Source organism: Podospora pseudoanserina, chromosome 1 (assembly GCF_035222485.1).
Source record: "Podospora pseudoanserina strain CBS 124.78 chromosome 1, whole genome shotgun sequence".
Classification (NCBI taxonomy): domain Eukaryota; kingdom Fungi; phylum Ascomycota; class Sordariomycetes; order Sordariales; family Podosporaceae; genus Podospora; species Podospora pseudoanserina.
In genome coordinates, this window is record NC_085920.1 from 3,315,963 (window position 1) to 3,343,055 (window position 27,093).

At 53.0% G+C, this 27,093-nt stretch overlaps 12 protein-coding genes across 12 annotated transcripts; 6 read left to right on the forward strand and 6 right to left on the reverse strand.

Moving 5' to 3' along the window:
• Positions 1 to 236: 236 nt before the first annotated feature.
• QC764_109445 (uncharacterized protein) lies at positions 237 to 1,537 on the forward strand (the record flags this gene model as incomplete). Its single annotated transcript, XM_062942212.1, has 5 exons — positions 237 to 284; positions 362 to 423; positions 586 to 1,099; positions 1,132 to 1,259; positions 1,328 to 1,537. 5 exons carry the CDS (start codon positions 237 to 239, stop codon positions 1,356 to 1,358), a joined length of 783 nt encoding a protein of 260 aa, XP_062805139.1. The 3' UTR covers positions 1,359 to 1,537.
• Positions 1,538 to 1,735: 198 nt separating this feature from the next.
• ATP3 (atp3 gamma subunit of the F1 sector of mitochondrial F1F0 ATP synthase) lies at positions 1,736 to 4,095 on the reverse strand. Its single transcript, XM_062942213.1, has 4 exons — positions 3,181 to 4,095; positions 2,372 to 2,952; positions 2,172 to 2,305; positions 1,736 to 2,111 (listed from the first exon to the last, which is right to left on the reverse strand). The coding sequence occupies exons 1-4, from the start codon at positions 3,234 to 3,236 to the stop codon at positions 1,983 to 1,985; spliced, it is 900 nt and encodes a 299-aa protein (XP_062805140.1). The 5' UTR covers positions 3,237 to 4,095; the 3' UTR covers positions 1,736 to 1,982.
• TOP1 (DNA topoisomerase 1) lies at positions 3,505 to 7,242 on the forward strand (the record flags this gene model as incomplete). The annotated part of the gene is made up of 5 exons (XM_062942214.1): positions 3,505 to 4,153; positions 4,414 to 4,640; positions 4,679 to 6,292; positions 6,348 to 7,040; positions 7,102 to 7,242. Exons 1-5 carry the CDS (start codon positions 3,607 to 3,609, stop codon positions 7,240 to 7,242), a joined length of 3,222 nt encoding a protein of 1,073 aa, XP_062805141.1. The 5' UTR covers positions 3,505 to 3,606.
• A 1,251-nt stretch (positions 7,243 to 8,493) lies between these two features.
• On the forward strand, positions 8,494 to 9,426 carry CRH1_2 (transglycosylase; the record flags this gene model as incomplete). The annotated part of the gene is made up of 1 exon (XM_062942215.1): positions 8,494 to 9,426. One exon carries the CDS (start codon positions 8,494 to 8,496, stop codon positions 9,424 to 9,426), a length of 933 nt encoding a protein of 310 aa, XP_062805142.1.
• Positions 9,427 to 9,476: 50 nt separating this feature from the next.
• On the reverse strand, positions 9,477 to 9,988 carry QC764_0011400 (uncharacterized protein; the record flags this gene model as incomplete). Its single annotated transcript, XM_062939887.1, has 2 exons — positions 9,477 to 9,811; positions 9,892 to 9,988. The coding sequence occupies 2 exons, from the start codon at positions 9,986 to 9,988 to the stop codon at positions 9,477 to 9,479; spliced, it is 432 nt and encodes a 143-aa protein (XP_062805143.1).
• A 740-nt stretch (positions 9,989 to 10,728) lies between these two features.
• QC764_109480 (uncharacterized protein) lies at positions 10,729 to 12,017 on the reverse strand (the record flags this gene model as incomplete). Its single annotated transcript, XM_062942216.1, has 2 exons — positions 11,155 to 12,017; positions 10,729 to 11,097 (listed from the first exon to the last, which is right to left on the reverse strand). The coding sequence occupies exons 1-2, from the start codon at positions 11,329 to 11,331 to the stop codon at positions 10,729 to 10,731; spliced, it is 546 nt and encodes a 181-aa protein (XP_062805144.1). The 5' UTR covers positions 11,332 to 12,017.
• Positions 11,819 to 12,246, forward strand: QC764_0011420 (uncharacterized protein; the record flags this gene model as incomplete). The annotated part of the gene is made up of 2 exons (XM_062939888.1): positions 11,819 to 12,002; positions 12,236 to 12,246. The coding sequence occupies 2 exons, from the start codon at positions 11,819 to 11,821 to the stop codon at positions 12,244 to 12,246; spliced, it is 195 nt and encodes a 64-aa protein (XP_062805145.1).
• Positions 12,247 to 12,445: 199 nt separating this feature from the next.
• Positions 12,446 to 14,762, forward strand: QC764_109490 (uncharacterized protein; the record flags this gene model as incomplete). The annotated part of the gene is made up of 3 exons (XM_062942217.1): positions 12,446 to 12,600; positions 12,652 to 12,717; positions 12,774 to 14,762. The coding sequence occupies 3 exons, from the start codon at positions 12,446 to 12,448 to the stop codon at positions 13,339 to 13,341; spliced, it is 789 nt and encodes a 262-aa protein (XP_062805146.1). The 3' UTR covers positions 13,342 to 14,762.
• A 12-nt stretch (positions 14,763 to 14,774) lies between these two features.
• ARO8_2 (Aromatic/aminoadipate aminotransferase 1) lies at positions 14,775 to 17,259 on the reverse strand. Its single transcript, XM_062942218.1, has 4 exons — positions 16,724 to 17,259; positions 16,636 to 16,669; positions 15,417 to 16,582; positions 14,775 to 15,348 (listed from the first exon to the last, which is right to left on the reverse strand). Exons 1-4 carry the CDS (start codon positions 17,069 to 17,071, stop codon positions 15,094 to 15,096), a joined length of 1,803 nt encoding a protein of 600 aa, XP_062805147.1. The 5' UTR covers positions 17,072 to 17,259; the 3' UTR covers positions 14,775 to 15,093.
• Positions 17,260 to 17,577: 318 nt separating this feature from the next.
• Positions 17,578 to 20,946, reverse strand: QC764_109520 (uncharacterized protein). The gene is made up of 4 exons (XM_062942219.1): positions 19,338 to 20,946; positions 18,773 to 19,283; positions 18,221 to 18,709; positions 17,578 to 18,157 (listed from the first exon to the last, which is right to left on the reverse strand). The coding sequence occupies exons 1-4, from the start codon at positions 19,516 to 19,518 to the stop codon at positions 17,728 to 17,730; spliced, it is 1,611 nt and encodes a 536-aa protein (XP_062805148.1). The 5' UTR covers positions 19,519 to 20,946; the 3' UTR covers positions 17,578 to 17,727.
• A 465-nt stretch (positions 20,947 to 21,411) lies between these two features.
• On the reverse strand, positions 21,412 to 24,715 carry NAG1_1 (Glucosamine-6-phosphate isomerase (Glucosamine-6-phosphate deaminase) (GNPDA) (GlcN6P deaminase)). Its single transcript, XM_062942220.1, has 3 exons — positions 24,379 to 24,715; positions 22,416 to 24,296; positions 21,412 to 22,337 (listed from the first exon to the last, which is right to left on the reverse strand). The coding sequence occupies exons 2-3, from the start codon at positions 23,871 to 23,873 to the stop codon at positions 21,909 to 21,911; spliced, it is 1,887 nt and encodes a 628-aa protein (XP_062805149.1). The 5' UTR covers positions 23,874 to 24,296; positions 24,379 to 24,715; the 3' UTR covers positions 21,412 to 21,908.
• QC764_109540 (uncharacterized protein) lies at positions 21,526 to 27,026 on the forward strand (the record flags this gene model as incomplete). Its single annotated transcript, XM_062942221.1, has 2 exons — positions 21,526 to 25,813; positions 25,880 to 27,026. Exons 1-2 carry the CDS (start codon positions 25,425 to 25,427, stop codon positions 27,024 to 27,026), a joined length of 1,536 nt encoding a protein of 511 aa, XP_062805150.1. The 5' UTR covers positions 21,526 to 25,424.
• Between the last annotated feature and the right edge of the window lie 67 nt (positions 27,027 to 27,093).

The window sequence follows — 27,093 nt, forward strand, 5'->3', positions numbered from 1 at the left end:
CGATATCCTGCCGGCAGAGATCGCTACCACAACCGACTGGTCTCATTGGACCCTGGTGTAAGTGCTGAAGATAAAGGCAGAGGAGCAGAACAGGATTGCTGCATTTCCGCTGAGGGTTATAAGGCCTGGAACCTTTTTACCCGAGTTATATACAAACTGCCTCTCCCAGGTTCTTCTATCTCCAATTGCCTTCTTGATTTGTTTTTGTCTTTGTTTGTAAAGTTTACATCAGCGCCATGGACTCGACAGACGAATTCAGCCCTTATCGTGAGGATGGAAAGCTTGTATGTTCCTCCTCCCTTTCTTTTGTTCATTGAACATGGAATATGACCTCGGAAACTAATCAGATCACCAACAAAAGTACGGCTTCGTCTGCGTAGTAACCGGCGCCTCCCACCCCATAGGACAAGCCATCATCCAAGAGTTAGCCGGTAAGCAAAATATCCCTCTCAATATCCCTATCAGATAATCCACAACCATGTACTGACCACTCTTTCTCCATCCCCAGCCCACGGAGCGGCAGCCATCTACGGTAACTCCCCCCCTTCCCCCCCTTTTCTCCCGATAACTAACCCCCGTACCTAGCATGCGACCACCCCCCTCCTCTAACACCACCACAACCGCCCAATCCACCTCCCTCCCTCCCCTCCCCCTCCCACCACCTCACAAAAATAATCCCTTACCCCACTTCCCCCCCTCCCCAGCAATAGAACACGAAACCCTCGCCCTAATCGACGAGATCCTCGCCTCCTTCGGCCGCCTAGACATCTGGATCTGCTCCCCATCCCCCTTCCCTCCTCCCCCGCCCTCAATCTTTTCCACCACAACCCCCATTCTACACTCCCTCTTCGAAACCCACGCCCTCGGCCCATTCTTCGCGTTGAAGCACGCCCCCGCAGCAATGGGCAAGTTATCACCCCAAAAGGGGGGCTACCCAAACGCTGTGAGGAAAACGCAAAAATACGGGAGTATCATCACTGTTATTGGTGGTGAAGGGGAAAAGGGAGGCGGGGTGGGGTACGAGATGGTACGGGGTGCGGTTTTGGGGGTTGTGAAAGGGGGTTGGGGTGTTGAAGGGGACGGGGGTGAGGGGAACGCGGTTTGCGTTGGTTTTGTCGGGGAAGGGGGGAGGAGAGGGATGATGTGCCGCTTGGGAGGGCTGCGAAACCTAGGGAGATCGCGAGGGTGGTTGGGTTTCTCGCGAGTGGGTTTTCGAGTTATGTCACGGGGGCGAGTTTGGTTGTGGATGGGGGGGTTAGGTGGGTTGCTCTCTTTGATGTTGTTGTGGTGGTGAGCGTGACTGGGGTGGCTAACAAGTGAGATATAGTGCTATGGGTCCGAATATTGTTCCCATTTAAGGTCTGGGCGGTTTACTGGCGAAGGAGATGCTGGAGCAAGGGAACCTATTCATTACCTAGCTTTTGGGGGATAGTTCAAGAGAATCTATGTTTGGGATCAGGATGAAGAGCAATAACCTTGGAGGTGTGTCAGACAACACAAATATACTGGTTTTGTTGATCGTTCTTGTTTGTTATCACGTAAGTTTCAGAGCAAGCAAGTCCATGGATGGTGCTCCAGATCAAGTTTACGCTTGGCCCATGCACACCTAGAAAAGGGGCAACAGGTAGCAGTACTTATCAGGGACTATACTATTCTTCCCCAAGTGGTAGGCTCTTGGAAAGCTTATAGACGGCACACAACAACAGCGCAAGCGGGCGATAAAGCCCAGCTGACACACAGCAAAAGACTACGTTTTAGGGGTGGATTGTTGGTTGGTACACAGGAGGCCAGCGGCAGTGCTCGCACGATGCGATACGTCAAGTGAGACTCTCTCAGAACTAGTTTATACAAAGGGAATACAACTGCCTTCCCTTGCCCCACATCTCTTTTTCCTGCTCACTCTCAGTGTATGGTTGATGATGGGAAGAAAAAGGCGAGCTTCTATCGCGCAAAGAACCGCTTTTTTGACACTAAACGGCAATTTACATGTCCGCAGAGGCGGTGGCACCAGTGATAATCTCAACCAACTCGCCGGTAATGACGGCCTGGCGGGTGCGGTTGAAGAGAATCTGGTACTTGCTGATCATCTCACCAGCGTTCTTGGAAGCGTTCTGTGACGGGTGGGTCAGATACCAGTTCATGAAACTCGTATGAGTAAAACAAAAACTTACATCCATGGCGTTGCGGCGGGCAGAGATCTCGCAAGCGTGACCCTCAGCAAGAGCCCAGTAGAGCGAGTTGGCAAGGGTGTACTCGCGGAGGTTGGGAAGGACACCCTCCTCGACCTCGAAAGCGGCAAAGTTGGCTATTACAGCAAAAATTAGCCAGAGGTTCATCAAGACATTCATGCATCGAGACAAGGTCTACGCACGGGAGTTGGCAAAGGCCTCCTCGGAAAATCCCTCAATGATGGTGGGCTCGTAGCTGGTGGCGTTGATGAACTTGTTGTAGAGAATCTCAACCTCGGAGTAGTCGCCCTGGAGCTGGACGATCTGGTCGACGATGGACTGAGCCTCGGTGAAGGTGGGGACGTCCTTGCCAACGCCAGAGAAGTTCAGGACGATGTTCTTAGCATGCGTACGGGAGAGCTGGGCCTTGGCCTTCTCGCCGAGGATGACGAGGTCGAAGTTGTCCCCCTCGGTGGCAGCCCTTCGGCGGATGAAGCGGGCAAGACCAGAGTGAACACCACCGCAAAGACCCTTGTCGGAGCTGCAGACGACGACGAGCTTCTTCTTGCCCTCGCCCTCGAGGGGCTTTGTCTCGGCCGACTGGTAGACCTTGTTGCTGGTCTCGCCGTAGCTGCGCGACTCGGTCATGGCACGCTGGGCACGGTTGAGCTTGGTCGAGGCAACGATCTTCATCGTCTTGGTGATCTTCTCGATGTTGCGAATCGACTTGAGGCGGCCCTCGATTTCACGGAGGGTAGCGAAGGTGGCGGCCGGAGCAGCAGCCCTGCATGTCGCAACCGTGGGTTAGTATTTTGTGTTCTTGCTGCATTGTCCTCTTTTCTTTCCGTCTTCATCTATGCCATCTTCCCCAACCCAGAGATGCTCTCTCTCCACCAGACCGAAATATATCGTGTGTTGTTGTGCTGTCGGTGCTGCTCGGGCCTCTCGACGGCTTTTGCTAGGGAGCTCGGGGCATGACGAAAAAGTCCAGGGAAAGGCATTTGCAACATACCGGGAGGAGGCGGCAGCGCCGGCTCTCAAAGCCGGACGGGCAGCTCTTGACAGCATGGCGAAAGGATCTGGGGATAGTTCTCTGCTGGCTGGCTGTGGCCCCGGTTGACCACGATAAATGTGCTGGCGTCAATTGAGCAGCAGCAGCGGGAGGTTGTGGCTCAATCGATCGGAGGTGCAATTGGCGTGAGAGGTTTGCTGAGCTTCGGCTCCACACGGACCACACCCCATCCCGCTTCCTGCTCGTGCCTCCCGTCCGCCCTCTCAGCCTGTTGTGGCTTGTCTTTCCGTGTTTCCAGGGTTCCCGGCAGTGGGCGGGGCACCTCAGAGGCTGACTTGCCAGTGTCTGACAGCTGGCAGAGACCGGAATTCCAGTGTTGGATGCTCTCTTCAGGGCCCCACCAGAAAAGATGGTACTAGCTTAGTCATGGCTTGCTTTTCTCTTCACGCTACGAAACTTGAGCTGCGTGTCTGCGAAGAAGGCTACCTTACCAAGGCTGGCCAAGTGTGGATCCCCCCGTGGCCCATAATTATCTTTAACCTCGTCCTGTCGCTGCTTGGATTCGTGGAATCCCTCTTTTTTCCCCTGCCTGGTTCTTCCTTCTCACCTCACACGTTCTCTGTCTCACGCATTGCCTTGCCCTATAGACCAGAGGCCGTCGACTGCGCGTCTTTCCCTCATCCAAAAACCCCCGACTTTCCCTTCAGGAGCCGAGCAACATTCCTTCCCCTTCCGAGAGCCGGCCTTTCTTACAGGACTCGGCCAGTTTTGCTTTTTGCGAATCGCCCATTTTCCAGACTACGCCTACCGTCTTCGACGACTGCGCCGCTTCGCACCTTCCTCGCCAGCCAACTCCGCTTCGTCTTCGTTGACCGATCGATTTTAATATCAATCAAAACTCTGCAATCCAACTTGATCATGGCTTCCGACAGTTCTGACGATGACAGGCCTTTGGCAGGCACGAACGGTCACAGTAAGTTTAACTACTCGGTGCCAGAGAACAGATATTCTCTCGCTCTGCAACACCATTTTTCGCCCCTTCACGGTATGCACTGTGACACGCCCTGGTATTCGTGCCAGGTTGACGTGGTACAGTCCTCACCGCGAGCTTTCGACTGCTTGCACTCGCCTGCCTTCTTGCAGGCCTCGTGCAGTTGAATGCTATTGTTGCTTGACGCGCAGTCGAAGCACAACCACGGCAAGAAGCAACCTCACTGACATTCTCACCATCAGAGTCCGCTCCCAAGATCTCACCAGCCACCGACCGCAAGATGGATAAACTCGCTTCCAGGGCCCGTCCGGCGCCCCCAAACGTCTCGATTCGCAACGGCCCTGTGGAAGACAACGCGATGGACATCGACACCACACCCAACGGAGGCCCCAAGCGGAAAGCGCGCAGCTCTGTTGGTCAGACGGTCAGTTACAAGGACGAGTCGGACAGTGACGATGGCGCACCACTGGTAGGTCATCTCGGTTATCATGTGTACAACTCCTTTAGCTTACCATCTCCCAGGCCAAGCGTCAAAAGTCCAAACACAAGCAAGAAGACTCCGATAGTGACGATGAGCCAATTGCGAGAAAGAAGAATGGCGCCAGGTTGCCTCCTTCCATCAAGAACACCGCCATGGTTGATTCCTCCGATGATGACCAGCCTCTAGGAACCAAGATCGCTCAGAGGAAGGCGGCGATTGAGAAGTCTGCTGGCAAGAAGAAGCCGGCTGCGAAGAAGGCGATCAAAGACGAGTCGGATGACGAGCCGCTGGCTAAGCCCAAGAAGCGTCAATCAAATGGTGTCTCGGCCGCGAAAAAGACCAACGGCGTCAAGAAAGAGGAGTCGGATTCGGATTCGGATGCCCCCATCGCCAAGAAGGTGAAGAAGGAGGCTCCTGCCAAAGCCAAGGTCAAGGCCACTGCTGCTCCTGCCAAAAAGGGCAGGTTGGTCAAGGAGGAATCGGTGGCCAACAGTGCTGCTGACGAAGAGGAAGAGGAGGAGTATCGGTGGTGGGACGCGCCAAAGAAGGAGGACGATTCCATCAAGTGGACCACCTTGGAGCACAATGGTGTCCTCTTCCCGCCCGCCTACGAGCCTCTCCCCAAGGATGTCAAGCTCATATACGACGGCACGCCGGTCAATTTGCATGTGGATGCCGAGGAGGTGGCGACATTTTTCGGTGCGATGCTTCATTCCACCCAGAACGTCGAGAATCCCACCTTCCAGAAGAACTTCTTTAAAGATTTCAGGGATGTTCTCAAGGAGACCGGTGGTGCCAAAGACCAGAATGGCAAGCCTGTTGACATCAAAGAGTTCGCCAAGCTCGACTTCACCAAGATCTTTGAGTACTACAAGGGTCTCAGCGACGCGAAAAAGGCTCGCCCGGCTGCTGAGAAGAAGGCGGAAAAAGCTGAGAAGGACAAGTTCGAGGCGCCCTACATGTACTGCAAGTGGGATGGCCGGAAAGAAAAGGTGGGCAACTTCCGCGTCGAACCGCCTGGACTTTTCCGTGGCCGTGGTGAGCATCCCAAAACCGGCACTGTCAAGAAGCGTGTCATGCCTGAGCAAGTCACGATCAACATCGGCAAGGAGGCCAAGGTCCCAGATCCGCCGGCCGGACACAAGTGGAAGGCTGTGCAACACGATAACAAGGCAACATGGCTCGCCATGTGGCAGGAGAACGTCAACGGCAATTACAAGTATGTGATGCTGGCTGCCAACAGTACCGTCAAGGGCCAAGCCGACTACAAGAAGTTTGAGAAGGCTCGCGAGCTCAACAAGCATATTGCGAGGATCCGAGCCGACTATACCGCTGAGCTCAAATCCGAGATTATGGCTGAACGACAACGCGCCACCGCCATGTATCTCATTGACAAGTTTGCGCTCAGAGCTGGCAATGAGAAGGACACCGAGAACGAGGCCGAGACGGTAGGCTGCTGTTCGCTCAAGTTCGAACACGTTACGCTCAGGGAGCCCAACACGGTTATTTTTGACTTCCTGGGCAAAGACAGTATCCGCTTCTACAACGAGTTCACGGTGGAACGGCAGGTCTTCAAGAACTTGAAGCTGTTCAAGAAGCCTCCAAAGGCGGATGGTGATGACATTTTTGACAGGCTCACGGTAAGTTTTGATCGCTTTTGAGAAGGGCCCGCAGCTAGTCTAACGCATCTGGCAGACCTCTCAACTCAACAAGCATCTCTCCAACTACATGCCCGGCCTCACAGCAAAGGTGTTCCGTACCTACAATGCCTCCCACACGATGTCAACACTTCTTCAATCTCTCTCGGTCGAAAACAGGACCATGGCTGAGAAGATCAAGCTGTACAACGATTGTAACCGTGAGGTGGCCGTGATTTGCAATCACAAGCGTACGGTTGGCGCAGCTCACGAGGCGCAAATGGAGAAGCTTGCAGACCGCATCAAGGGCCTCAAGTATCAGAAGTGGCGCACCAAGATGATGATGCTTGATCTCGATCCCAAGCTTAAGAAGAAGAAGGGCGCCGAGTACTTTGCCCTCGACGAGGACATTACCCAGGAGTGGCTCTTGGAACACCAGAAGTTCCTTGTGGAGGAGCAGAGGACCAAGATCCAGAAGAAGTTTGAGAAGGACAACGAGAAGCGCGTTGCCGATGGCGAAGCTGAGTTGGACGAAAAGGAGCTCAAGGAGCGCCTCAAGGTGGCTGCGGAGCTCGAAGCCAAGTACAAGAAGGAGAACAAGACCAAGAAGGTGGAGGCCGAGGGCAAGGGCCCCGCCGTCGAGAAGCTTGAGGCGGCCATCAGCAAGTTTGATGACCGCATCAAGACGCTCGAACTGCAATGTGCCGATCGTGAGGGCAACAAGGAGGTGGCCCTGGGCACATCCAAGATCGTGAGTTTTGTCGCAATGAAGTCTTGTCTTCGATGTTTCGTACTAACCTGGTCCCTTCCAGAACTACATCGACCCCCGTCTCACAGTCGTTTTCGCCAAGAAGTTCAACGTTCCTATTGAGAAGTTCTTCTCCAAGACGCTACGCGACAAGTTCAAGTGGGCGATTGAGTCGGTCGGCGACGACGACACGTGGGAGTTCTGAGCACACGTACAAGATCAGCTCCTTTTATCTATCTATTCTAATCCTGTATACTATATATCTTGGCCAACCTTCGCTACAAGCCACCTTTTACGATATTCACGCATTGCATTCCAGACGACCACGGTCCGGCCACCCACATATTGGCCCCTTTGCTACACGGCGGGCTTCCGCCAATTGAGGCGAGGCGCAGTTTCGATGTTTCCCACTTTGCAATCTGGTCTGGGGCGACTGGCGTTGGTTTATGGGGCCAAAATGGAGTTCAGGGGAAAGAGGTGAAAAAAGAGAGAAAGGGGATGGATGTCCTATAAGGATCCCAAAGGAGTAAAACACCACAGACAGTTAGCATGAAGAAGCGTTGAATTATATCATGATGCGATGCAGCGGTTTCTTGCTTGAACATCAGGAATTCAGTGAAGTCATTGTTTCATTCTCTGCCAAGGATTCCATGCCTGATGACAGCAGAACAGATTCCAGTCGTGCTTGGGTTGCTCGTACCGAGATCTTGCTTATTTGACCGTTGGCGATTGCATAAGGTGGGTTTCGCCAAGACCTCGCCCACACCAGCCACCCAATGAATGGCTTGGCGGGCACGGCGGGCGATTCTGTGCCCGGCGCCGGGGCACCCGCCAACTTTCTGGCCGAGTTTCGATCCACATTCCCAACCTCCTCTGAAAACTAGACGAGCGGACGCGCCGCAATCCCTGCTGAGCTGGACCCTATCTTTTTGGTGCTGGGACGAGACTGATGACGACAATTGGAGGGTGGTTGGGATGATGTGTTTCTTTCCTTGGGAGGTTGTTGGTGGGGGTGATGGATAAAACCGAGGGAGTGGCCTGGTTTTGGGGGGAGCTGCAGGTTGCTCTCTTCCCGCCTTTTTTGTTGATGTTCACTATAAGAGGATAATTTCTATAATTTCATTGTTGGGGAGAAGACAGCAAGAAATACTTTTTACGGGACTCGACTACCTTATTCTTTTCTGGTTGCTCCCAGTGGATTGTTATCCCTTACATTTTGACGACATCTTTGACGGGGTGATCCGGCTGAGACCGGCAGATAAGAACACAAGATGATGTTCTCCAAACGATGGAAGACAGCGCTTACAGCCTCCGCCGCGCTGGTGACTGGGGTTTTGGCACAGACATGGAGTGATTGTAACCCATTACACAGCAAGTCTCTTCCCACTATGATCTCCTCCAAAACAACCTCATTAACAACCCTTTAGCAACCTGCCCCGCCAACACAGCCCTCGGCATGACAATTAACGTCGACTTCCGCCGCGGCTCGGTCGACTCCTTCATCGCCTCCGGCGGCGCCCCCTCCTACTCCTCCGACGGCGTGACCTTCTCCGTCTCCCGCCCCGGCGAAGCCCCCCAGCTCTCCTCGCTGTTCTACATCATGTTTGGCAGGGTGGAGGTAACGATGAAAGCCGCCCCCGGAGCCGGGATTGTCTCCTCGCTAGTCTTGCTGTCGGACACGCTAGACGAGATTGATTTCGAATGGCTAGGCGCAGACGACAGTGAAGTGCAGACGAATTACTTCTCAAAGGGGCAGACGACGACGTATAACAGGGGGCAGTTCAACCCTGCGCCGAATAATCAGGGGGAGTTTATCACTTATATTATTGACTGGACGCCGCAGAGGATTCAATGGTATGTTGGGGGAACGTTGGTCAGGACGTTGGGGTATGATGAGGCGGAGGGGCAGTTTCCTCAGACGCCGATGCAGGTTAAGTTTGGGGCTTGGTCTGGGGGGGACAGCGCGACGAATCCTCCTGGGACGGTGGAGTGGGCTAGGGGCCCGACGGATTACTCTCGAGGGCCGTTTAGTATGGTTGTGAGGAGTGCGGTGGTGACGGATTATAGCACGGGGAAGAGTTATACTTATGGGGATAATAGTGGGACGTGGCAGAGTATTAGGTCGGAGGGGGGGAAGGTTTATGGGAATAGTGGTGGGGCGGGGGGGATTACGGTTACGGCGAGCGCGGCGCCGGTGGCGACGGATGTGAGTCCTACTGTCCCGGTTGGGGGGATTGGGCAGGGGGATACGGCTACGCAGACGGGGTGGCCTTGGGAGCCTACCGGGACGGATGGGGGGAGGGGGGGGCAGGGGGCGATTCCGGAGGGGTGGAGGATTACGCCGGATGGGAAGTTGAGGCCGGTTGGGGGTAGCACTGTGAGTGAGTAACGTTCTTTGTCCCCTGATAGAAGAGCTGAGCGCGCTCGGGAAGAGTGGTTTCACTTCTCGGTGTCTTGGAGTGGAAGGCTAACTTTGTGATGGTAGACACCCCCAATCCCGTGCTCTTGCTTGGGCCATTCTTCCTCTTCGTCGCCACCATCGGTTGTGAACGGTGGAATTTCTTCTCGGTCTGAGAGTATTTTGACGACGACGACCTTTACGACTTTTGTTACGGAGACAACTCCTACAGTTTCTGGTCCTGGAGGTGACTCAAGTTCAGCGGACACACCGAACTCTGGAGAAGTGCCGCCTCCAGAACCACTTGGGGCACCGCCGCAGAACGAGGCAGGGGGGAAGTTGATGCCTTTGATGATGGCACCGTTGGTGCTGGGTGCTGGTGTTTTGTTGCTTTGAGTATAAGCGGGTTTGGCTTTTTGCATTTTGGGCATGGCGTTCGGGAAAGGGGAAACATACCATGGGTTTGGGGCTTTAACATGATTGATGGGATAGACAGTATGAAGGATTGTAGATGAGTAGACATTTCACTCGGGTGAAGGACATAAATATGCATAATTATTGACCAGTTTCATAACATAGTGCCAGTGGCAGTGATGTGATGACGTTTGTAAGGTAGCGTTGCTCCTGCCTCGAGGGCATGGTTTACTCCTTACTGGGGAGTGCAGCCGTCAGGTGACTGTGGGCAGATTCTGCACCATCTGTTTCTCAAGAGGATCGAAGATTGGAATCACGGCAACTTTGCAACAAGCCTCCGGCTGACAACTGATAGAGACATACAACGCACCCCGGATCATGCCACCGGCTTATCCTACAGGAAAGTCCAATTCTAAACCCGTGCAATCTCTCCTTGCCAGACTTGGACTCACACCTTTGTTGTTTACGTTTATTGAATTCTTTTCTGTCCCCATCCACCAACCTCCCGCTGGGGCGACGGCTATGTATGCTATATCCAACGGCAGCCTCAAGGGCGCGCGTTGTAACTGACTGATATACAAGACAGCTCGGGAAACCCGTAGCTCAAGGTACTATCTTTAACAAAGTTCATAAGTCATAATAAGCTAACCGGTGCGTCCATCTAGGTGATTACTGGGCTGATGAGGTTGGCGTTGTGAAACGTAAATGGGGGCAGGTGTGCGGTAAGCTCTGCTGCCATGGCTGGAACGTAAACCGGCGACGATGCCTTCAAATTGGCAAAGTCGAATTCCTCCGTCAAAAAACAATATGTTGTCGAGTCAACCGTTGATAGCAATCCGGGCTATAACAAACAGTCACGCAAAACGTTGTGGCGGCAGTTCAACCACCGAGAAGTTGGGCCTTTTCTTCGTCCTTGGTCGCTCCAGAACCAGTCTTGAGCAACCTGTACAGACTATGTCCTGAGATGCTTAGGGTCATAGCCGCGCATGTGGCCGAGGGTAAGTACCCCAGGAGGATCAGGTGGGCGCTCTCTCGACGTGCATATCCAACAAGAGCTGCAGCACCGAGAAGCGTGGTGTACACAAATAGTTGAAGAGGATCTTGGCCCTGTCGTCGCTGGGTAAACGAAGACACGGCGCAACCAAAGACCAGGCATGAGAAGAGCATCAGCCCCGGGGATGGATGAAAAAGGAAGCCATCGGTGGTGGTGGTGGGTTGGTCTGCATGCTGCTGCTGCCCTCGGTCAATCTGGACGTCGATTAGCTGGGGATCAAGAGGCTGGGCTTGGCGATGACTTGGACTGACTCTGCTGTATCCTCGATTGATATCGTTTTGAACGGTGTATTCCCAGGTGACAACACTACAGAGAGTGCCTAAGCAGATCTCAACAGTGTCAATCGCCCAGGGCCAACACCCAGGGTTCCGAAGTAAGACTGTGGGTGTTTGCGGTAGGTGGAGAGGGCAGCATGCTTCTGAACTCATGGAGACAGCAATTGGCTAACTTGGGAATAGAATGAACTCTGAGATCGGTAAGTGCCGAGGACTTTGATGGGTCTTGTTCTTGGAATTGGCACGAGGTCTCCCAGAACAAAACCCCAAAATCAACCTCAAATGCCTGGGTTCTTCTTGACTATTATACCGGAGGTTTCTCCATCATTGATACCTTGCTACAAGGCTTGGACCTCGTCAAACAAATGCTGAAGCGCCGTACGGGCTACCTGAAATCCAGTTCCCTGCCTTTCCGGTATTGATGCTTCGCATCCATCGGATATCACCACACCAAGTGCGGCTCACCAGACTCATGCACCAACATCCACGCCCGAGTGGTTGCATTCTTGTCCCTCAACCTTATTCCAATCCAGTAACGATAGGCGAGAAGTGCGCGGGCTCTGATTCAGAGGCCTCTTCGTGATGCCGCGTGTGCATGAGCAGCAAGGCGACCACATGCTGCAGGAAGAGATGCCTCACCATGGCGAGGCTGACATCCAGGCAGACAGCTCTCACCGAGACTACGGGCCAATCGCCCCCCACCATTATTTTGAGCCTCACCAGGCGAACCACTCCGCGCACCATCTCAAGCATGCGAACCGAATTATCTGACGCTTCAGAGAAGCTCAAAGAGGTACCGAAACGCTCCCTTTTTGTGTGCCCGCGTGGGTTTCGTCTTCATATCAAGGAAGTTGAGCGAGGTTGCATGTAAGTGCATCCATACATTCTTGTCGGATTTGTTGCCATTGGCCCCCCCACCCACGAATCTTTTGGCGGCCTTACTTATCTGCAACGTTCAGTTCGACTACGTGGTGAGGCGAAGCTCTGCCATCTACAGGTAGAAGAGCTAGCTATCAGAGCTTGGTATTTGGAATACGCTACTAAGCTCCCCTCGTAGGTGGGCGGTAAAAAGTCCAGGCCCTCCCCTTCAGGCCGTCAAGCATTTTTCCCCCCTTCTCGTCTCTGGATTCTATTCATTCGTATACACTGCAACCAACTCGCCCCAACATCGCCCCTTTCTTTCTACACCACCTCGCGATCTCGCCAGACATTAGGCAGCAAAGGCCATAGGAGCTTTCAACCCTCATCCTATTGCCACTTCTGCACGATGGAGCGCCCCGGTTTTCCCCATGGGCAGCTGCCTCCGCGAGCGCGAGATCAAGATGTTCATAGTAAGGCCAAAATCATGTCCTGCGGTGGCATGATTGGCACATCTATTCTTTTCCCGCTGGCCAACGGCGAAGGGAACTCCTTCCGTACCATGTGAGTAAAACTGTGTAGGCCATACGATAGAAGATACTAATAGAGTCACAGCACCCTCATTCTGTTCATCATCACGGCTATTGCGTTCCACGCAATCTATACAGAGCCGTTCATTAGGTACTTTTGTCCAGGACTGTTACGCCGCACGTGTTTTTTCTCTAACAGTCATCTAGATCTGGACCTTCCACGGCCCCAGTTGCCTTGGTCCTATTATTGCTTGTTGTCATTGCCGCAGGCCCTACTAAGAAGGACCTGGTGCCTTGGCTTCCGCTCTTCGTAACAGCCTGGAGTCTTGTCACTCTTATGATTAACAAGCACATGGCAACCGCGTCACCACACCTGTCAATATCAGCCGACTATCCCTTTACAGGCGTCACAATTGGAGCTGCAACGGAGCGGTCCTTCCGGTCCATGTCCAGTCAGGACAGGCGCCAGCCCCAGTTTGAATCCAACCGCCAAAACCCATTGTACTTTGGACGACATGGTCCACCCTCCAGGTATTCCCAGAGGACAAGCACAATGAGTTCAGACATTTCTCTTTCCAGCATGCCAGCGCAACGCCAGGAGCACTGGGATCCTCACACCCAGGCCTTTTTTGACAACCAGGAGATGCAGGAACTTGCCCGGTATTTGCCAGAGCCCACTCTTCCCAGGACTCAGCATGACCAAGAGAGTGACTTGAACACAGAAACTGAGACCCAGGCGTCAGAGACGGCCCGCTTCTTGCTTGGTCGTCAATAAACAGCCGCGTGCTCTGTTTAGTCACAGCTTGTTTATCTCTTTGGTTCCCTTCTTTGCTTCTTCTCCGTTTCTACATTCTTCACGCCAGGTCCGGGCCGGTTTTACCTACCCTGGCAATCCACACCGTCCGCTGGAATCAACCGGATGGATATACACTAATAATACCTTGAACACAAGGCCAAGGACACAGCAACACTTTCATCCCCGAGGCCTATCATCCCTTTCATATCACGGACGGCACGATCATCGACATATTTGTGGGATGTACCAAAAGCTGTCCCACCAACCCACACCTTCTGAAGTTTGCCGGGTCTTTTACTGTACTCGGGCTCTTCCTTGCACGATCGATCGGGTGGCTTTGTCATATCCCTCCTCTCTCGCCGTCTCAACCATCACCATCCCGCACACGTACATGCACATGGCACATAAGGTCCGACACCCGAACATATCACCATATTGCCTATACAACTGGTTCCGGTGTTAGAGTACGACGACGAGCGTTTTTCTGTCGCATAAGAGGTAGCCATGATTTCTTGTCCCTTGAGCGATATCATTCCCCCCATTTTTTTCCATTTACGGTGTTGCCTCTACATAGAGAGCATGGGCGGGAACCACAGCCATGCGGGATCATTTATTATACGTTTTGAGGGAAAGGGAACAGTTCAGTTTTTCTATTCATCAACATCATCAACATCATCAACTTCATCCACATCATCAATATTATCATCAACAGCGAGCGGCATCCAAACAAACAACAACAACAAAAGTTTTTCAGTGGACGTCTTGTCAAAAACATGAGACGCAATCCACGCTTCGACCGATCGACACCAATTATCTCGGACACGAAGAACAACATGGCATGGCATGAAATGACACCAACCCTAATGAAAGGGACAAATCGTTCCCAAATAATTTTATCATGATGAAAATCTCAAGAAGAAATCTTGTATATAGAACATGCCATGAACGGAAACAGAACCTTGTATATAGCTTACAGACATCAGCGGGGGTACACCAACACACACACACATAAAGGCAACACAGAAAAGAAGTGTGTGTGTGTATGGTTCTCTTTTTGTCAGGGGAAAGGGAGAAACCCACCGCCTCGGTTCTGGTTTTCTATCTAGAGTTAACGACTTTGATCGGCTCAGGATTGTTTAAATCCTCCCTATTGGAGGTGGTGATTCAACAGAAGGAACTCACCTATACGACGAGCCCTGCCTGGTGCGATCATTTCGCCCATAAAAGGAAGCCATCCTATTGATGGATCAAAAGGCAGAGAACCACAGATGATATCATTTGCCACAACCCCGTTTCCTGATACAATCAATCCCTCGCTGGTGCCGGGGAAGGGAAAAAATGGGGGGAATGTATATAGCTCGGTCGGTGTATTGAATACAATACAATAAAGCAATAAAACGTACTCTAAAAATTCACGACATTGAACTTGGTTGCAATTCTTTTTGGTAGATTTGATTTGGGGGATAGATAGCCCTAAGACAGGACAGTCAGGTGGTGATGATGAACTCCCATAACCTAAGATGTTTTTCTTCACCAAGGTGGACTGACTTTAAGCCTCCCATGGGTTTTGCTTGAAGAGAGGATTGGATTATATCTCTTTAGACAAGCCAATGAGGCGGCTTAATATCCAGCCAGCTTAAGAACAGAAAAAAACCATCTTGGATCTCTAGGGGAACCATCACCAACACTTTTTTTTTTTTTTTTTTTTTTTTGAGCAAGACTAAATAAAAGTTAGAGCCTGAAACTCTCCCTCACCGCCCCGCCCAACCGCCTAATAGCCTCAGTCATATTCCCCGGCGTAGCAGCCGCAAACGTAGCCCTGAAGAACAGCCCCGTCGGCGCCACCTCCTGCTGGGCACGAAACCAACTCCCCCTTGCGATGAGCACTCCCTTGTCGATACAAGACTCGAAAATCTCTTCTTCAATCTCGAGAATGGATTTTGTTCTCGAGTCCGGGTGGAGGGTGTGGTCTAGGTGGAGCCATTGCTGTCATATATCAGCGACTATACCAAGGGTAAAGGGGGGTAAAAAAAAAAAATAAAAAAAAAACTCACAAACATGCCCGCCCTCACAACACCCCAACTCACCACCTCTTTGGGTAGATACTCCTCGCACGCCTTGAGGAGCGTGTTCCTTCTTTCGGTGTACTCTCTCTGCAGCACCATCAACCACTTTAGATACCCCTCGTGACCCCACGTCTCGTCGAGTAGTTTATGTAAAATGACCTGCGAGAACCCGCTGGGTCCCTGGTTGGCGACTTCGGCGTGTCGGAGGAAGCGCTCGACGAGTTGGTCTGAGGCGGTGAGCCAGCCTAGTCTTGAGCCGGGGACTAGGACTTTGGAGAAGGAGTCCATCCTGATGACTCGCCCGTCCGTGTCCATGCTCAACAAAGTTGGGAGGAGGGAGTCGAGGAAGTCGGTTGTGTTGGAAGGGGCAGGGGTAGGGGTTGGGGTGATGGTGGGCGGGAGTTGGAGGTAGTAATATGGTTCGTCTTCGATGATTACAAGATCGTGCTTGGAGCAGATGTCGTAGATTTGCCTTCTTCGCTCTGGGCCTTGGGTTGCTCCTGTTGGGTTCTGACCGGATGGCACCGTGTATAAGACGTGTGGTTTTCGCTTGTTGTCCCGTTCGGAAGGGCTCCATGTTGAGAGGATGTGGTCTAGTTCGGAGGGGATAAGGCCTTGCTCGTCGATGGGGACGCCAAAGGTGGGGATGCCCAAAGGGTGGGCTGTTTCCAAGGCCGTGGCAAAAGAGAATTCTTCTGTGAGGATGGAGTCGTTTCTGGAGGAGTCGCAGAGCATGCGGAGGGTTTGCTCTAAAGCACCGGTCGAGCCGACGGTGAGGCAGGTTTTCCAGTCGGCGTAGGGGGGGTTGGAGACGAGTTCCGTGTGTTCGGTTACGAAGCGGATGAGTTGGGCCGAGCCATGTGCTTGAGCGTAGTTGAGTGAGATGGAAAGGTCGTATTCTTTTTGGACTGGGGCTGAGGGATGGGTGTCGTATTTGCCGATGGTGATGTCTTGGAAGGCGGGGTGGACCTCTGGGGGCGAGAGAGTTGGGTTGTGAAGGTAATCTGGGACGGAGAGGGAGATGGAGTTGATGGGGAAGTACTCTGGGCACGGAAGGCCACCGCCGAGTGAGATGATGCCAGGGGTTTTGAGGTGGCGGGCAGCTTGTTTGAGCTTGCATGGTTCGCGGATAGAAGCTTCGTAGGAGAGATGATCTGTTTCACGTTAATAAATGTTCCAAAGTTGGTGATGGGGGGGGGGGACATACGGCTCATATCCTTTGCCATGGGCTTTCCTGATGACTGTTGAAGCTATGTCAGCTTGACAATAAATAACGGTTCATGAGTGGCACTTACATCCCCCTTGAAAACCCCTGAATCACACCCCGCCGCTGTCGGGGCCACCAACCTCCCCGCCCTCCTCCTCCTCTCCAAAATCTCGCCAATAGTCACCCTTTTATTCTTCGTCGGTGTCTCTGGGATATCTGGCAACTCAACCTCAGGCAGAGGTGAAGGACCACCAATCACCGTCGCCTCGGCAGGCGAATCTAACTTTGGTCTGCTGTGAAATGATGCCTGTTGGCCATTGTTGCTTTGAGCTTTCTTATAATTTTTGATGAAACCCGGCCGAGACGTCAAACCCCAACTCCGAGACCGGGGCACCACAGCAGCGGCCCCGGAGCCGAGACGGGCAGCTCTCCGCATATTTGTGTTCCGTTCCGGTTGCCGTGCCAAGGACCGGGATTGTGTGTGTGTGTGTGTGTGTGTAAGTGAGATAGATGTCCGAGAGTACCAGGGTTGACGATGCAGAACAAAAAACAAAAGAGAGCTTCCAATACAAAACCAATATCACTATTTATTTGAGAATGGTATCAACAGAAGATAAGAAAGAGATATATCTTGATGGAGCACGACTGTGCAACGTGTATGTAGCGTCAGTGATAAGCACCACCGGGACACGGCGGGGTCGAACTAACAACGGCTACCTTCGGGTCGAGTCACCCATCCCGGCCCGCAACAAAGCTTACCTGGCCGTTCCGTTGTCCACAAAACTAACAAAAAAGGGAGGATAAGGATGGCTCACTGACCGCTCCTTGTGACCTGTCTGTACGTAATTAGCTTTAGTCGGGAGAGTCCTCATCGGATGCCGTTCTCCAGAGGTATGCAAGATATGCATATAACAGTCGAGATGGGATGAGATGGCACGGATGGGATGAAATGGAAAGACACATCATAGATGAGTAAAATCTCATAAATCATATTCATACAAATCCCTGTAGAGGAAGAAAGCATGCCGCTGAGTGAGACAGTCTGATATATACCATAACCCAAAATCAAAACCCCGATCCTCATACCTGATATCAAGCCTTCTTGGCCTCCCAGAACCCAACCTTTACACCATCACCCGGTTGCAGCACAATCTCGGCCCTCAGGCACGGGTTTCCACCATCAATCTTACCCATGTAGTTGTCCAGCCTCTCGTACTTTTGAAATAACCTGGTCAACACGTATGCCATCTCGGTCAGCGCAAACTGCTGCCCGATGCAGATTCTCGGACCGCCGTTGAAGGGGATGTACTGCCATGGCTTGGGTTGCCAGACGGACCATCGATCTGGGCTGAAGACATCGACTGGGGCGAAGTTGGCGGATACGGGGGGATAGAGGTCTTCACGGCGTTGCATGACGAGAGTGGAGTAGGCGATGGGTGTATCCTTAAGGACCTTGACTGGAAGGGAGCCATCGGGACCGCCTCCACGGGGGAGGGTGGTATCTTTGAGCGCGAGACGGACACTGAGTATGAATTGTCAATATAATGTTCAGGTATAGAATAGGGGGGGCGGGGGGTTTACTAACTTGAAGGGCACAACAGGATACAACCTCAGTGTCTCGTTCATGACATTCTGAAGGTACTTCATCCCCTTGAGATCCTCATAAGTAGGCGCACGAGTAGGACCAACCACACGCAAGATTTCCTCTCTCAACTTCTTGAGAGCTTCAGGGTGGCGAGCGAGTTCGTAGATGGTCCAGGACAAGGTGCAAGCGGTGGTGTCTCTTCCGGCCAACAGGACAGCAATAAGTTGGTCCCTGAGAACTTGACGATCACGAGTGAACCCAGCCAGGGCATGCAGGAAGGTATAACCGGCGTCAGACTTGCTGGCGAGGTCGTTAGGGTCAAGACGGAGGGTCTGCTCGATGTACTGGTTGATGAAGGCGTTGATGATTTTCATGCCCTTGCGGAAGGAGCCACGGGGGACGAAGACGTTGAGGGGCCCAGCACGGCTAATGATGGACTGAACTCTTTGGACTTCGGCGAAGGCTTCGGCGAATTCTTGGCGAGGGTTGCTACATTTCCATCATATATCAGCCCCCTGTCCAAATGGAAAGGCTTAAGCTGTTAAAGCATACCTGAGAGACTTGACATCCTTGCCCAACAGGAAATCTGTCGCCGAGTCAAGTGTAAACCGGAAGAACAAATCGCTGATATCAACTGGCTTCCCATTGCCAGCCTCAAGATCCACATGCTGTCCCTCGCCATTGAGAGCTCCTCCGTTCGCAATAGCCCGGAAGAGAGTCTGCATGTGCTTCTCAAACACGTGCAGGTCGCTGACACGGTCTTTGATGAACTGAGGTCTGATCAACTGTCGGCTGCCATGCCACAAATCTCCATCGGTGGTGAAAATGCTGTCGCCCAAAAAGGCCTTCCACTCCCTGTGGAAGGGCTCGCCCTTGCCATAATCACCGAACTGGGTTGCCAGGATAGCTTTGATGTTCTCGGGGTCGCAGGTCATGACCACGCGGCGGCCAGCAATACGGTTCTCGACGGTTGATGAGTTGGCTTGTACAAAGAGGGATTTCCACATGGGGAGGTTCTGGTAGTTCATTGAAGCCTTGACGCTGCGGTAAATAAAATCGATACCTGTGTTGGTTAGACATGACATACACAGTACCTGGGACCGAGGAGACATCTTACTGAACGGCAACTTGGAGGGAATCCTTGGTGGCCTTGCGCCAGTCATCCGGGCAAGCTTGATTTCCTGCCATGCAGGCCTCAAAACTAGCCACCAAGCCAAATGTGCCAGAAGCAGTGCTGGTCCGAGGATCAACACTGATTTAACCGAGACATGCTCGATAGCTGTTTCAACGAGTCCCATCTTGGTGTTGAAGAAAGCACAGAAGCCAACGAAGAAACGATACCCCGAACTAGCGGGTAGAGCAGATAACTCCCCTCAGTATCTGCGTCCTCACAGAGAAGACGAGTAGAGGGAAGTAAAAGCAAACAGCCGCCCGCGACCAAGAACGGCTCACCGGTTGGACTCGGCTGCCGCCGTATATAGAGCCAGGTTTTCGCCGCAGGGGTCAACAGCTGTTGAGCAACCAAAGCAGCAGATCACCACGGTCCTTAGAGGGTGCAACCGTATGCTGGCCGTATGATATGCGTCCGGTACGAGCGTGTCTGTGGTGATATATGACAATGACGGCAGAGACAAGAGTGTAAGCAAGTAGTGTGGGACACCAGGAGAAGTGCAGCTCCCTTGCTCTTTATTCCATCTGATTTTTCAACAGACAGAAAAAATCCTACCTCCCCAGGGAAGCAGGCGCGGGGGGCGGGCATAATTTCCATCCGTTGTTCCGAAATCCGTACGTAGGCGAGCCTCTGAGGGGTTCAGAAGAAGTTGGGAAAGAGCCAAGTTCAGTTGGCATTCATTGTCTGTGACACACCTAGCTCCACCCCAAGCAATGCCTACAGTAGCATCCTGGCGTCTGCGCACAGAAAGGGTCGGAATCAAGCCGACCAGCAGACCTCTCTCTCTGCTTTCTGCGGCCAGCATTGCGATGGCGGCACAGCATCGACCTTTGCGCACGTGTGGCCCGTATCCTGACCTCTCTTCTTCTTTGAGTCCAAACAAAGAAGCCATATCCCAAGCCTCGGCTAGCTGAAGAGAAGTTCCAAAAAGCTCTCCGATCCCGTGTTTTCCGCCTTTCTCGAGACAGAGCAAAAAGACTCCGTTCCTGGCAGGCGGGTCGGGGCCAACCCGCGCGTCATCTGTTGGGGGGGTGTTCGGGGGACTAATCCCAAGGCAGACAGGGCCGAGGCTCCTTTCTCTTGACAAGACCTGCTAAAAGGCGGGGGAAACAGCCAGTTGTGGGGTTGCAATTGCATCTTGGGACGTTGCGGATCGTGCGCGATGCATCAAGTGGCGTGGTTTTTTTCCTGTCGAAAGTGCATATCGAAACATACACTTCGTCGTCTGGATCTTTGTGGCAGACGTGAGTGGTACGGGCGGAATACAACCTACGGCAGTTAAGCTCACGGGAGACGAGCTCTCGGGAGCAACCCAGGAGGTGGAAGATGGCACGAGAAATCGCGTGGCTCGGATCCGGTGCGTGATTGGGGCGGTGTGGTCCATGTACACTGTATATAGTGTAACGGTGAGACCAGTTGTGCATAACACGAGCGAACTGTCGGTTCTTGTGGTTGTTGAAGATTTCCAAAATGTTCTTCTGTTCGGTCGTAACAAGGTGCTGACGTGAAGATGGGTTCCACCCCCGCAAACTGCCAAACAGCGCTAACCTTGCCACTATCGACCCCAGAAAACCCACTGATTCCGGCAAAGGCTAACCCTATTAGGGACCGTTGTTGGCCGCATGTAAGTGACTTCTTGCAAAACTGCCGTCACTGCAATCAACCTCACTCGGCCGAGTGTTCAAGATTGGATTTCATAACGGAGACTTCGCTATAACTGAATTGTCTAATTGCATTTGCAAACTCCGCATTGTTTCTGAGCTATCTCCAGCCAAACTCAGGGGCACTCAAACATTCCGATTCCCAGTGTCACTCTGACATTCCCATAGCCAACAAAGCTCACCAAATTTGGAGAAGCTCTCTCAAGAAATTCACATGAAAGTACCTTATACCCTTCCTCGGTCTGCCCTGCATTTTCCCCGCAGCCAATATACGGCTGAGCAACTCCAAATCCAATCACAGCTTTGGCTCTGCATCAGGTAAAGACCAACAGACACAAGCTCTTGGGAGGACCAAATTGGCGTCAGATGATGATTTTATACTTGTAAACTAGCTGCAGCTATCCAGCTGGGCAAACAAACAGACGATCCCTCGGGGTTGAGCCTGCAAGCTGAACCGTAGTCCGTCTTGGAAGGTTGAGTTGTACTACGCAGAGAAGTCTGAAGGGATCTTATCTTGGACCTTTATTCCACGCCAGTAACAACTAACACCCTCGAAAGACGCAAGGATGCCCCTCGACTTCTGTTCGGTGCAGTCGTTACTTCCTGACAGCTTGACAACACGGTTCCCATTTACATAACAATACTCGCAATAGTAAAGTATATACACTACTACTTCACCGGCCAAGATCATCCCATATGGCCGAGATGGAACTTGCGGAACAATCCCGACTTATACGGATCTGTCCCGACTAACACCACCACCACCACCACCACCACCACAGCACCAACATAGCCAAGCCACAACTCCAACCGCACTAAACTCGAAACTCCCTAGCAGACACACCTCACCTCAGCCTCACATAGCAAACTCACACTCCCACGGCTCACCCTGCACGCAAAACTCCTGCGAAATCGGGCTCGCCCTCACCCCCCTCCTGACCAATCTCTCCCTAAACTCAGTAAGTCTAGGAAAAGCCTCAATCTGGCTCCTGTTCTGCCCGGTATTATCATCAACCCTCCCGGACCAAAGCACCTCCCCCGCCACGCTCGCCCTAGGCCAGACAATACCATCCAGATTCATTGGATCAATCGTCTCACTCCAAACCGCCACCTCCCCCCCAAGCACAAGCTTCGCCTCCTCCTCTGTAAGGTTGGCAGTAGGATCATGAGAGTAAATCAGCCCCCAAGACTTTGTCGGTCCGCACCAGTCATTAAACGGATACCCCGTCTTGAAAGGCAGCCCATTCTCCCAGGTGATCCACTGCCCTCTTCCACAGTCGAGGTACTACATCATCATGTCAGCCTTCACTCTCCCCCCCCCTTTTTTTTTTCTCTCCCTAATCAATAAGAAAGAAAAACTCACCCAAAAATTATAATTACTATCAATAACCCTATGCCCCATCCCAACCAACTCCTTCACCGCCCCCGCCCCAAGCCAGCTCTGCACCACCGTCCCTTCTCCAAGTGTAACATTCCACTCCAAAGGAATCTCCTCCCACACCACCGGCGTCAGCCCCTTTTCCCTAACCCTCTCATGCTGCTTATCAATGAACTTTTGCAGTAACGGCTGCAAAACCTCCGAACTATTCGACCTAATCCCCTCATCAAGCATAGAATCATTCCTATTCAACTCATCCCCCCCCGTGTGAAAATAAGCCGCGTACCTCTCCACCCTGGGCAAAAGATCATCAAACAACCTCCCCAAAAACTCGTCAACAGCCGTGTTGTTGAGCTTGAACGCCCCGCACGGCGGCTGGGCGCACCACCAGTGATACGGCTGCTCATTATACGCGACAATCAGCTCCGGATGCGACAGCGAGACGGAACCAATATGCCCCGGCATGTCAATCTCGAAATAGACCTCCACCCCGCGGACGGCGCCGTATTTCTGGATTGATTCCACGTCGGAAGGGGAGTAAGTCTCGCTGGGGTGGTGTGCGCCTTTCTCGGAAAGTTCTGGCATCGATGGGATGACAAGAGGCCAGGATTGGGAGTCTGTGACGTGGATGTGGAGGCGGTTGAGTTTACTCCAGGCCATGGCGTCGATTGTCCTGAGGATGTCCTCCACTGGGAAGAAATGGCGGGCCGTGTCGAGGAGGATGCCCCGGTGGGGGAACTTGGGGGAGTCGGTTATTGAGACGGGGGCGTAGGGGGTGTACCAGAATGTGCCTGACGAGTGCTGGTAGAAGAGCTGGGAAAAGGTTTCCAGGCCGCGGAGGATGCCGATTGAGGAGACGGCTGTGAGTTTGGCGTGGCCGGATTTGCTTAGGGTCAGGTTGTAGGACTCGTCGACTTCGCCTGCTAGTGGCTTGAAGGCGGAGCGGTCGTCCGAGGCGGTCTGGATGATTTCGAGAGTTTGGAGCCATTCTAATTTGTCGAGGTCGGGTTCGTACTTCGTGTTTGGCTTGTGGAGGATCCAGGGGACAAACTTGCTGTTGAATATCCCGGTGAGGGCTCTGGAGACGCCGGCTTGGACGATTTCCTTGCTGGTGAAGCCGGAGGGCGTGTAGCCGTAAGTGTAGGGAATCTGTTGGAAGGCGAGGTTTTCAGTTAATACTTCCTCCTCTTGGCCATCATCATTTACGTCATCTGAGCAGTGAGCAGGGCATTCATGGGGCTGTGGCTCAGAGGAAGGAATGGAAGAGGAAGACCAGCGTACAAATGCACCGTTGTATGTGACTTCAATGTTCTGATTCAGAAACTGGACGCCATCTCCTTTGGTGAATTTTTGAGGGGCAGGCCATACAGCTGCTACAGGGTTGGGGAAGAGGGGGTATAGCAAGCAGAGAGCCGTCACGAGCGACGGCAAATGAGAAAACATGTTGGGTTGTATTTGAGGTGGGAATACCGCAGAGATCGGGAATATTTGGGGGGGAAAGCAGGAGAAGGTGACCTTGAAGCTGCCTGTGGTGTTTTCAACCCCAAGGCAAACCGGGGGCAGGCGGGTGAAAGCAGGGACAGGGCAGGGCAGGCCAAGGCTGGAGAACAGAGGGAGCAGCAGGCTTTGGATGATGTTTATATAAATCAGAAATGGGCATTCAAGGGCTGGTCTTCCAATTCATGCATTCAATCGGTGTACCGCGAACGGGTATTCTGCCACACAGCCCGCGCCCGGATGGAGCTCCCGCATCCAATCAAGACTTGGTAGCACGGGATGATGGCACGGTGCAGGGCACCACAAGACCGACCCAGGTGTGCCAGTTGGTGTTGCTTCAGGTCTCAGCGGAATTTTGTGGCGTCGATGCTACCTGGTTGTTAGAGTCCAGATGATGAAGAGTTGTGTTGATCCAAATCTTTGAAGCTGCTGTGAGGGGGCGCAACGTTACGTCTAAACCAGGTAGCTGCTCTCTTGTTGGGCAATAGGCCATGTAAGTGCCGAAGGCCAAGTCTCAGCCGAAGCCACGTTAAGCAGCTTGCATGTGTTTTTCCCAACGTCGAGATAACTTCAGGAAGAGGAAGAAGAAGATGGCATGTAGAATGTTTGTTTGCGGTACCCTGATTGCCTTGATGTACAGATGCGGGTCCCAACCGAGACCTGCGGGGATCCTGATGACGATGATCACTTCCGGAGGGAGCTCTTCTCTGCCGGCCGAGATAGCTCCCATAGCCTACTTGATCAGTTGCTTACAACTGAACCCTGACAGCTATGGGGGCACAGTTTATGCGCAGGCAGTTGACGGAAGTTGTTCCAGCCCCGTTCTATTTCAAGCAGGTGGTGGTGGCTGGGAAGACAGTGTGTAACTGACAGGAGGGAGAGCTCGTAGAGATGCAGAAACGATAAGATAAGCTCACTGCTGAATAAGCACTACGAGTGAACTGGCACTTGCTCCCACTTTCTTCAATGACGCCATGGTCCGTGCCCTTCTTATTCTTCCTCACTAGCCCAAGTCACGTGAAAGCCGCCACTGCGCGAAACACTCACCAGCCACACAACTTGGAGAACTCATTCAGCCTGGTCGCGCAAGGTTCGGCTCACACAGTTGAATGATATTCGTAAAACTTTCCACCACATCCCCAACCACAAACGAACGCTTCTTCCTGCGATTCAACTCCTTCGGACCCTCTTATTCATCAGCCGAATAAATCCCCTCCTTCGCAAGCCTCGAAGGTTCTGCCCCGTATCAATCAGCCCGCGCACCGAGCGGTCGCGTCTCGAAGCTCCGCTGTCTTTCAAAGGACTTCGCCGCTTCTATATTCACAGAGCCCACCCTCGACTTGGGCCCGAACCAACAACAAAAAGCGATTTCATCTCTTCGCAACAACTGAAAACCCCCGCCAGGGCAACTCTTGTCTTTCTTTGCGACAGCCCGAACCATCGGTCCTTCATCACCGAATTCCTCCTCTGCTAGCCTAACAGCAACACCACGCGACCATGTCTATCGAAGTCGCGATCGGTACGCCTTTGGCGGATGCCCTTAACATGGCCATCCAGACAAAGATTGCTGAACTTGGATGGGCCGGTCCCGGCAACGAGGGCGCTTCCATGGCCGAGTATTTCGTTCTCATGCTCGCCAACGGCAAGTCAGAAGCCGAGGTTGCCAGCGAGATCTCCGGCGATCTACTAGGCTTGGGTCCTGAGGACCAGAGTGTGCCTGAGTTTTCAAGGTGGTTATTCGAGCAGGTCGCCGCTCTCAACAGCCAACTAGGTGCCCAGTCTGCGCAGCCTGCCACTGGAAACAACGAAATGGACACAGCCGGGGATGACACAATGGAGGGAGCTTTTGATCTCAACATGGATACAGATGCGCCTGCCATCAATGCGTATGTTATTGTCCCTCTAACCAGATCTAGAAATGGTTTGGTGACAGCTGCTAACAAAAGAGACAGACCTACCGGGCCAAAAGCAATGCGCGCTGGCGCTCCCCTCCGCGGCGGCCGTGAGAAGCGTATGGTGGGCCACATCAACCGTGCGCTTGATCGATCAGGACAGGATGTTCTCCATCGTGTGCGCGGTCAGTCCGGAAGTGAGCGGATTGGGAGAGGCCCCCCACACGGACCGAGGATGGGAGTTGGGAGACAGCCAAGGACGGCAAACGCTCGCGCTACCAATATCGCCGCCGGGTTAGCCAACATGAACGGCATGCCTGGGCCCCCCGGGCCTATGGGACCGATGAACGGAATGAATCCCATGAACGGCGCTGGTAGCTTTGTGCCACCCGACCTGTACGCGATAATGGAACAGCAAAACCGCATGCTCCAGCAAATGCAGAACCAGCTCATGTTGCAGCAACAGCAGAATGGCAATGGGCGTGGCAAACCTTTCGACCGCAACAACCGAGGGAACCAGTTCCGCCGTGGCGGCGGCCACTTCAACGGCCACAACACACACCATCATCAACAACAACAACAGCAGCAGCAGTCCTCGGAAGGGGCTCAGGGCGAGACAGCACAGCAAGGCGAAGACGTTGAGATGGGCGGGGCCAAGCGTGAGGCTCCCAACCCCGAAGAGACAGTATGCCGTTACAACCTGCGGTGCGGCAATAAGGATTGCAAGTTCGCCCATCAGTCTCCGGCAGCACCTCCCAACACCACGGTGGACGTCACGGATACTTGCAGCTTTGGGGTAGCGTGCAAGAACTGGAAGTGCACTGGTCGGCATCCCTCGCCAGCCAGCAAGATGGCACACCAGAGCGAACAAGACTGCAAATTCTTCCCCAACTGCTCCAACCCCCATTGCACCTTCCGCCACCCAGCCTTCCCCGCGTGTCGCAACGGCGGCGAGTGCAAGATTCCAAATTGCAAGTTTACGCACGTCAAGACAGCCTGCAAATTCCACCCCTGCACCAACCGGAACTGCCCCTTCCTGCACGAGGAAGGACAGCGGGGGACTTTCCAGGACAAGGTCTGGACGGCGGACGGGTCAAAAGAACATGTCAGCGATCGCAAGTTTGTGGAGGAGAACAGACCGGAGGACCTCGTGCTTCCCGGGTCAGAACATCCAGACGATGCTGCTTCTCCAGAGGTGGTAGTCTAAGAGTTTGGGAGAGAGGAGGAAGGGGAGGAATACGGGGTATGGCAGACGGGCAAGAACGGAGGAATAC